The following is a 9,095-nucleotide window of genomic DNA, read 5'->3' on the forward strand; positions in this document are numbered from 1 at the left end:
TTATTTTCGCCGATCATGCCTGAGGTATATTATGTTTAATTTATCTCGAAAAATTTAATATAGAGATCTTATTTCGGTCAATCATATACCATGTATATTATGCTTAATTTATCTCGAAAATATAATATATCAAATTTGAGATGACCTGATATAAATTTAAACTATTAAAAACACAAATTTAAAATTACACAAAACAAACTTATTAATCGTGTACACTCGAATAAAGTAAAATAAAATTGTGAGTAAAGTTTTTTTAGATAATTATTTTATTGATGTTAATTATTATCAGTATTTTGTTGTTTGTCATGTGTGGCAACTCAAGTTCAATTTCTGGCGTAAAAAAAATATAAAAGAAAAAAGAAAAAAGCTTCACTAACTATTTGGTGCCTCCCTAGTTCTCCAAGCCGAAGGCTTCAAGATCGAGAATGACCAAGGAGCTGACTGACACCGAAACACTGCCTCCAATGGAGCTGGACTTGAATGCCTTCATCCACGCACACCTCTCCAGCGGCGACGACGACGACGACGACGACGAAGACGACCTATCATTCCCTCACCGTAGCATCGACGAGATTCTAAACGAATCCAGTTCTTCCACCTCATCTTCACCATCGTCTCCTCCCAATTCACCGCCGCCTCGTGACCATCGCTCCATCGCCGCAAGGGACGGCAGGGCCTCTGCTTCTCGTTCTATACCACCATTCAAGTCACCGTTTGAGGAAATAATAAAGGCTTCTAAAGTTCCCAGAAGCAACCAACGGAATGAGAAGTCAGTTCAATTGAAACCAGGTTCGGTCTCTCATACTAAGGTTGGTGAATTAACGGACGATCCGTTTCGAAGGGGATCTCGTGCATTGCCATCGTTGTTTGGAGGGGTTAGATCGAATGCCAAACCTGGGGCGGCGCTTGCCGCAGCTGCTGCGGCTTCTCGGTCCATGCCGGCTCCGCACGCTGCAGCAATCAAATCGAGGAGGTCAGGACATGGGAGCGTGGTTCTTGACGATGACGAATTGGCTTCCTCTTCTGCTGTTGATTCAGAGTTTGTCTTTGATGATTTATATCCTACTATCGATCATTCAAAGGAGTCTCGCGAAAAGTCAATTTCATTGGTCGAAAGGAATGCCGATTATCAGGGTGCATCTGTAAACGTCGGTGGTGAATTTTGGGCAAGAGACAACATTCGAGACTGTGTCCTATATAACGATGAGTTTCGTATAACTAAAGATACGGAATGCGAAGCGGAACAGAGTTTTGTGGATGATGTGAATTTCGACGAGAGCTCTACAACTCTGCCGCCAGTGGAAGCTAACGGTAGAAGCTTGTCTGATTCTGCTGACAACAATGTTTGTTCAATGGATGCAGAACCAACAGTATTGGATGTCGATGAATCAAATGAAGGGGCCTTTCCGAGTTCTCCCAAACCTGATTACGACAGAAGTGCCGTGGGCTATGGGAGGCTGGAGTTGGAAACTCAAGATTTCGAGAAACGTTTTCAACCATCAAAAGATTCGGAGGTTCTAGCCATTGAGGATCTCAGTGTAGTGAACGATATCAGTGAATCGAGGGAAACAGCCGAGCAGCTGGATAACTTTCACACCGGTGAACGTGCAGAAACGATGTCCCTGTCCTCGTCTAATCCACTCGAATTGGCCGAAGAAATTGAAAAGAAGCAAGCTTTCACTGCACTGCATTGGGAAGAAGGCGTAGCTGCTCAACCAATGAGACTTGAAGGTATTAAGGGAGGCACAACAGCATTGGGGTACTTCGACATTCAAGCTGACAATAGTATTTCAAGAACAATTTCATCACATTCGTTCAAGCGTGAACATGGTTTTCCCCAAGCCTTGGCTGTTCATGCAAATTATATTGCAGTTGGAATGTCAAAAGGAAATATTGTTGTGGTGGCCAGTAAATACTCAGCTCAAAATGGCGACAACATGGATGCGAAGGTCAACAGTGTACCTATTCAATATCTAGTTTTTTTTTTTTTTCTTTTTCGATGGTGCATAATCTTTGTTTTTTTTATGTCTACTTAGAACTTGGATGAATTTGGGAGATTTATGGAGCTGCGACCATGAGTGCATGTTTGATTGTTCAGTAGCATCAGCTAATAGATGCAATTAGTGTTACCGATTGCTATTCTTTCTCATTCTTCACGACTCGTACTCGATGGGTCTCTTGAATTCTATGTTAAGTTTTTGCACTCACTTCAACGATATGTTTGACATATTACAAATGTTGTGCGAGACTTGAAACTCTTGGTGTCTTATACAGGAGATTTTGAAGTTGTAGTCAGAGTTTTTCTTTCCAGCAATGCCATAGGTTACCAGTCATTTGGAAAACTGTATTACGTCCATAGTTTAAGTTTCTTAAAGCGTACCTTTCTCTTGGTAGAGGGATTTAAGCATCAGGATATAATGAGTTAATATGTTGGCATTTTACCGGTAAAGTATTAAAAGGGCCAAATTTGGCATCATATTGGAAGTTTTGTTGACTTTTCAGAATACAACCAGTTTCCATTCCTTGAGATGTCGATATCATTTCTACTATTCAAGCTTTTAAAAAATGTATCTACCATCAGGGGAAATGACTATCACATACCGAGTGAAATTCTTGGCATTGTATTGGAAAGTACGGAAAGGGCCAATTTGGAGTTGGTCTTTTGATAAGTTGACAGAACTTTATACTTAATAGTAGGAACAGCATGAGCGGAGAAAAGATTAGAATAGAAGAAACGGGAAATTTCAGCATCTCTATGGTCTTTTTTGATCTCAAGAAGTTGTTTGGACTGGAGATGTCTTCTCTGACCCAACATTGTGCCCTTTAAACACAAAGTTTTCTAGGAAACATCCCCTTGGGGAGAATACTCTGTGGGTGGAAAAGATTACAAACAAAAGTGAGGTTTTGCAGAGGTTATGAAACTTGAGAAAAATTGCTTTTTTGTAGTTTTAAACACAAAGTTTTATAATTTTAATGATTGATTTTTTCTGTCTCTTGGTGGAGGCTGGAGGCTTTGTCCTTCCCTTTTTATATCCTTCATTGCCTGATGGAATCCTCTAGTTTATTTTTGGAAAAAATAAACATTTTTTCTTGTTAAAAAAAGTGATATCATCTTTTCAAACCAAGCTGAGAAACTGACTTCTATTTTATTATTTTTATATTTGATTGACAAGATCCTTGATGATCCTTGTTGGCCTCAGTCTTTTTGTTACTTTCTTTTTGTTACTTTTCCATTTATTTAGATATTTAATATTATGAATTACACTATGTGGATATAGATGCTGCTGCTTGGATCACAAGGTGATAAATCAACTGCGCCAGTAACATCTCTATGCTTTAATCAGCAAGGGGACCTTCTTCTGGCTGGTTACAGTGATGGTCAGGTTACAGTCTGGGATGTGTTGAGGGCGACAGCAGCCAAGGTTATTTCCGGAGAACACACATCACCAGTTGTTCATTCATTGTTCCTTGGGCAGGAGGCTCAGGTTACTCGACAATTTAAAGCAGTCACTGGCGATAGTAAGGGTCTGGTTTTGTTACATACGTTCTCAGTGGTTCCTTTGCTAAATAGATTCTCCATTAAAACTCAGGTAGAAAAAATCTACGTCATGGAGTTAATTATATGGTTCTGTTGCATTAGAATTATGATAATTATATGGGTTGTTGCGATTAAATGCTTATTCTGTAAGGGTTTGTTGCACTGAACAAATAATTTGTTCTGAATTGTGATCTGTTGTTAATCTACTGAATTAGTGTCTTCTTGATGGGCAAAAAACGGGGACTGTTCTATCAGCTTCAGCACTTCTTTTGAATGAATTCTGTGGAAGTTCTTTGCCACCATCTCTTTCAAATGTCGCAGTTTCAACCAGCAGTATTGGGAGCATGATGGGAGGGGTTGTTGGAGGAGATTCAGGCTGGAAACTCTTCAATGAAGGATCATCTTTGGTTGAAGGAGTTGTCATATTTGCTACCCATCAAACTGCTCTGGTGGTATGGGACCCTTGACAATAGCACGATTTCAGTTTTATTTCATAATTGAACGTTGATGATATTTTGAGGTAAACTATTCAGAAATTTCTTGAATTCACTTGAGATTGCTTCAGGTAAGGCTGAGTCCCACTGTGGAAGTGTATGCTCGGCTCTCTAAGCCAGATGGAATTCAGGAAGGTTCTATGCCTTACACTGCATGGAAATGCTCACAGTCTATTGGTAGGAATTTAATGCCCTTAGAATGGTCACGGCTTCAATCATTTGTGGAATGAATACAGTATTTTGTTTCATATAAAAAAAATATAGTGTTTGTAAAAATTCAAAATTGATTTGATGAGTGAACTGGATCACATTTTTGAAGTGATGTTTGAATTTATGGTGTGAAAGAAATGGAAATCTTGCTAACATGGTTCTCTGTTGTTGAAAAAAAAAAAAAGAAATTATTTTCTTATTTGGAGCAGTGGTTTTTTTACACTTAAGACAAGTTCTAGTTGTAACTCATAAGTGATAAGTGCGGTTTTGAAAAATGTGACTAAAATTCTGAATAGTACCTTGTTGTCACTGGGTACGTACATGTGCTTGGTGATTCATCTAGGAGTGCTGGCAGCTATATAAGAAATGAATTAGACTACTTTCAAAGCGGTATCTTGATGGTTATCTCTTGACCTTTAATCAGTTTCAAGCATATCAAGACAAACTTGTTTTTTATGATTTTAGATTAAGTTCTGAATTAAGTAGAGTTTCCTATCTAAGTTCATCTCAGTTATTTTCAAATTTTCAATTTAGTGTGAATCAGATTAATTTTACTTGTGTTTCAATTATGGAAAAATGAGTCCTGATTACATTTGGATTGTTTTAAAAGGAGACTAAATGAATTATCTTATTTTACTTTGTAACTTAATACAATCAGTCCCGTTCTGTTGGAGCATGGTTGAAGAAGATAGTGCTTTCCATAAGTTATTTGTAACCATTCCTTTTCCATGGTTTGTGTCCATAGAGAGGTTTTTGTAACTCCTTTGATTTGTAGGCTTCTACCTTATGGATTCTTTAAGTCAATGAAATTTTCTTTTTATAAATGAAGGATTTGCGTGTTTAGTTTTTACTTCTGGCCCTAAGATTTAAATTATGGCAGAAACTTCACCTTCTGAAGCAGTAGAAAGGATTTCGTTGCTTGCAATTGCCTGGGATAAAATGGTTCAGGTAGCAAAGTTGGTGAAAACAGAGCTTAAAGTATGTGGCAAGTGGTCCCTTGAGAGTGCAGCCATAGGTGTGGCATGGTTAGATGACCAGGTAATTTTTAAAAAGTTGATCGTTCTTATCAAAAAAAAAAAGAAAAAAAAAGAAAGAAGGATGATCATTTTCTACTGTTTCTAAATTCTTGTGTCTTTAACTACTATTGTCTAATAGTTGAGTGCAGCTGTAAAAGGTTATTGGTTTCAAGTTTTAACCAAGTATTTATAGTCCAAACTTCTAACCATTTAGGTCATGTTGCAATTGGTTTCCTGAGGAATCAATGTTGGGCATGGGGCTTATTTTAAGTTTCAAGCATAGTACATTAAGCTAGAAGAGTTAGGGATTTATAGATACAACAAAAACCATCAGATTACTTTTAGTAAGATCGGTTCTTATTGAAAGTGAAAATGTAGAATTCCAGTTTTGACCGGCGGCTTCTCCCATATTTTCTGCATGTAGTAAGGATTTACCTGTTTGCATCAAGATTTAATAAAAAGTGTTGAAAACTCTACAGGTTCTTGTCATTCTCACAGTAACAGGACAACTCTTCTTATTTGAGAAGGATGGAACCATGATTCACCAGACAAGTGTATTTGTAGATGGGTTTGATAAGGAGGATTTCATTGCACATCACACCCACTTTGTTAATGTTTTGGGCAATCCTGAGAAAGCGTATCACAATTGTGTAGCTGTTAGAGGAGCTTCAGTATATGTGTTGGGACCAAAGCATCTCGTTATTTCCCGTCTCCTTCCATGGAAGGAGCGGGTTCAGGTTCTAAGGAAAGCAGGGGACTGGATGACTGCCCTTAGCATGGCAATAACCATTTATGATGGCCATGCTCATGGTGTTATTGATCTCCCTAGGTCGTTGGAGTCCTTGCAAGAGTTGGTAATGCCCTTTCTGATCGAGTTGCTGTTATCATACGTGGATGAAGTGTTTTCATATATTTCATTGGCTTTTTGTAACCAAATTGAAAAGAATGAAAAATTGGATGATGTAACGAGTGGAAGCCATTCTGCACATTCTGAAATAAAAGAGCAATATAATCGTGTTGGTGGAGTTGCAGTTGAGTTTTGTGTCCACATCACGAGGACTGATATTCTCTTTGATGAAATTTTCTCCAAATTTGTGGCTGTTCAACAGAGAGGTATTGAACACATAACTTACCTTTATAATTGTTTCTTTCGAAGGTTGTTGGGAGTTCAAATTAATATGCATTCAGTCTATTAATTGCTTCTTTGCGTTAGTTGCTGGAGGATGAAATTCAAATTTTGGTTTCACATGTCTATGACTGGACCAATTATTAGAAGAGAAAGGAGTGTTTGGGCTAGTTGAGAAGTCTCTTAATGTACTGTGGGGGGTGGCTATGACTGGACCAATTATTAGAAGAGAAAGGAGTGTTTGGGCTAGTTGAGAAGTCTCTTAATGTACTGTGGGGGTTGGCTACATGGGGAAACTTCATTATGTGATCACTTGAAAACTCAAATAGGGAATAACCACCAGAACTTTGCTGAAGTTGAATAGTGTAATTGAGGAATTGGTTGTCTTGGAAATCCCCCTAATGAATGGCAGGTTTACTAGGCCAAATGTTAGAAAAATTCATTCCTATCATTGGTAGACAGATTTATAGCGACAATTGGTTGAAATTTGGGATACTACCAAGTATGGAAAAGGTGAATTATTTATTTTATTTTATTTTATAACTGAATGAAAAAAAAAAAAAAAAAAAGAAAACTAATGGCAAGATACAAACTCCACTACGGAGTGAAAAGAAAGAGAAACTAAAAGTTAAAAATTTGAAATGAATACATCCCAATGAAAATAAATATTATGTGAAGAAAAATCAGTAAAGGTCGTGGAAAGAGAATACCAAGAAGAAGCTTTCAACTCGGCTGATTCAAAACTGTCGAACCAAGGAACTTGCTTGTTGTACAAAATTCTCGAGTTTCTGTCCATCCATAATTCAGAAAGAACCTTTATTCCTGTCATCCATAAAATATGACCTTTCGAGTCATAGGAATCCTGAAAATAAGCTGCTGCGAATTATCCCTCAAATTTGAGGAAAACACCCATGAAACCTTACAGATGAAACGAAACTTGAACCAGCAATTCAAAGAATATAAGCAGCCAAAAAATAAATGGTTAAGAAAATCCCATCTTTGCAATACGAGAACAAACTGAAGGCATAAGAACAAAGAATGGCAATATCCTGTGCAAAACTTCGGAGGAGTTGAGATGAAAATACACCTGAAGGCTTTAATGACCATAGACGAGTACCATTCAAAGAACCAATCTTAAAGGATAAAAGAATACCCAATGAAGAGGATAATGCAGTGATCTCATCTTCTTTTAAAAGCCTCCTAAAGAGAATATTCCATGATAAAGCAAGAGAATTCAATAAATCGGCCATGGATCCTTTAGGAGAAGGTGAGAGAATGAATAGCTGTGGAAAATGAACTCAGTGGAGAATTACAAGCTCAAGCATTACTCCTGAAAGATAAAAAAATCTGACTTTCAAATCCCAATATAAAGGTAGCAACAGAATCCACCTTCTGTCATAATTTAGAAATGTTAATCCAAGGACTTCTAAGGCTCATTCCGTACTGGGGGTTTGCCTGTCAAAAGAAGAATGCCCAGGAATGCTTCTAATCATCAACTGGTAAAGAGAACGGGGTTCAGCCATGTACCTCCAACCCCATTTTGCAAGCAAAGTGAAATTTCCATGCTTCATTGCCCCAGTATCGAGTCCTCCATCAGCCTGATACTTCCAAGCTACCAAACCAATTGATTGGATTTCGTCCATCACTACCTTCCCAGAAGAAATTACGCAATAATTGGTCTAAAGAGAGACTGGTATGAGCCAGCATTAAAAAAAAGTGACATGTAATAAAGAGGAACGATTGAAGGTACTGAATTACAAAGAGTTAACCTTTCCTCACGTGATAGATTAAAATGCTTCCAACAATCAATTGTTTTTCACAATTTTGTCAATCAGGGGCTGCCAAAATGTTGAAGATTTAGGATTTTCTCCAAGAGGAATACCAAGATAATTGAAAGGGAGATGATCCGCCTTACCATTCAATCTTCAGGCCACTTGAGAAAGTTTAGAATCCTCCACGCTGATTCCACAAATTGCTCATGGAGGGGATAAAAGTTTTATAGTTACCCTCCATTTACCAGCCCTTAAAAATGAAAATACTCCATTCCAGACTTTACCTTGATACAAAAGTAGCTTGGATGAAAGGGGATGCCTCTGAAAAGGTCATTTTGATTCAAGAGTAGCTTGGATGTATCCAAGGTCGATTTATTCCTCATCACTATAATGACTTACAGTTAAAGAAATATGATTTTGTTTGTTGATATTTTCATTATTTTAATGAAAAGTTTTGTTTCTTTCTCTTTAGTTGTTTATCAAGCTCTTCAATATTGTTGTAGATCAAGCTATATCTTGGTGTAAACTGTCTAACTTTTCCTTGAGTGGTTGTTTATTGGTATCTGGGTGTGTACTTGATAAAATAAATGGATTAGTGATGACTAATTCTTAACCATGTTTTGTGGATTACTTTTTTTATTGCTTCTTGAAGTGATTTGCTTAGATATATATATATATATATTGATGAGTTCGTAGAAATATGAAATTACAAAAAGAGGGACACTAAAACACTTCTATCGACATCACATCTTTTTTTGTTATAGATACATTTTTGGAGCTTCTAGAACCATATATTTTAAAGGACATGCTTGGATCATTGCCTCCGGAGGTATAGACTAACGATTTTTTTTGGTATTTTTCCATTCAGATAACAAAGCTTACTTGATAGCTTTTTTTTTTTTTTTTTTTTTTTTTTTTTTTTTTTTTTTTTTTTTTTTT

At 37.1% G+C, this 9,095-nt stretch overlaps 1 protein-coding gene across 2 annotated transcripts in view; it reads left to right on the forward strand.

Annotated features, from left to right (window-relative positions):
* The first annotated feature begins 354 nt into the window (after window positions 1-354).
* LOC111431840 (vacuolar protein sorting-associated protein 8 homolog) overlaps window positions 355-9,095 on the forward strand; it is an 18,561-nt gene continuing 9,820 nt past the window's right edge. The window contains exons 1-7 of one of the 2 annotated variants that reach the window (XM_023068541.1): window positions 355-1,949; window positions 3,279-3,590; window positions 3,754-3,990; window positions 4,104-4,209; window positions 5,123-5,280; window positions 5,738-6,371; window positions 8,921-8,985. In XM_023068541.1, coding sequence (XP_022924309.1) covers window positions 426-1,949; window positions 3,279-3,590; window positions 3,754-3,990; window positions 4,104-4,209; window positions 5,123-5,280; window positions 5,738-6,371; window positions 8,921-8,985 — 3,036 coding nt within the window. In that variant the 5' untranslated portion in view covers window positions 355-425. The remainder of the gene's footprint in view (window positions 1,950-3,278; window positions 3,591-3,753; window positions 3,991-4,103; window positions 4,210-5,122; window positions 5,281-5,737; window positions 6,372-8,920; window positions 8,986-9,095) is intronic. The other variant, XM_023068540.1, reaches the window with a different exon arrangement.

Source organism: Cucurbita moschata, unplaced genomic scaffold, assembly GCF_002738365.1.
Source record: "Cucurbita moschata cultivar Rifu unplaced genomic scaffold, Cmos_1.0 Cmo_Scf00037, whole genome shotgun sequence".
NCBI lineage: Eukaryota > Viridiplantae > Streptophyta > Magnoliopsida > Cucurbitales > Cucurbitaceae > Cucurbita > Cucurbita moschata.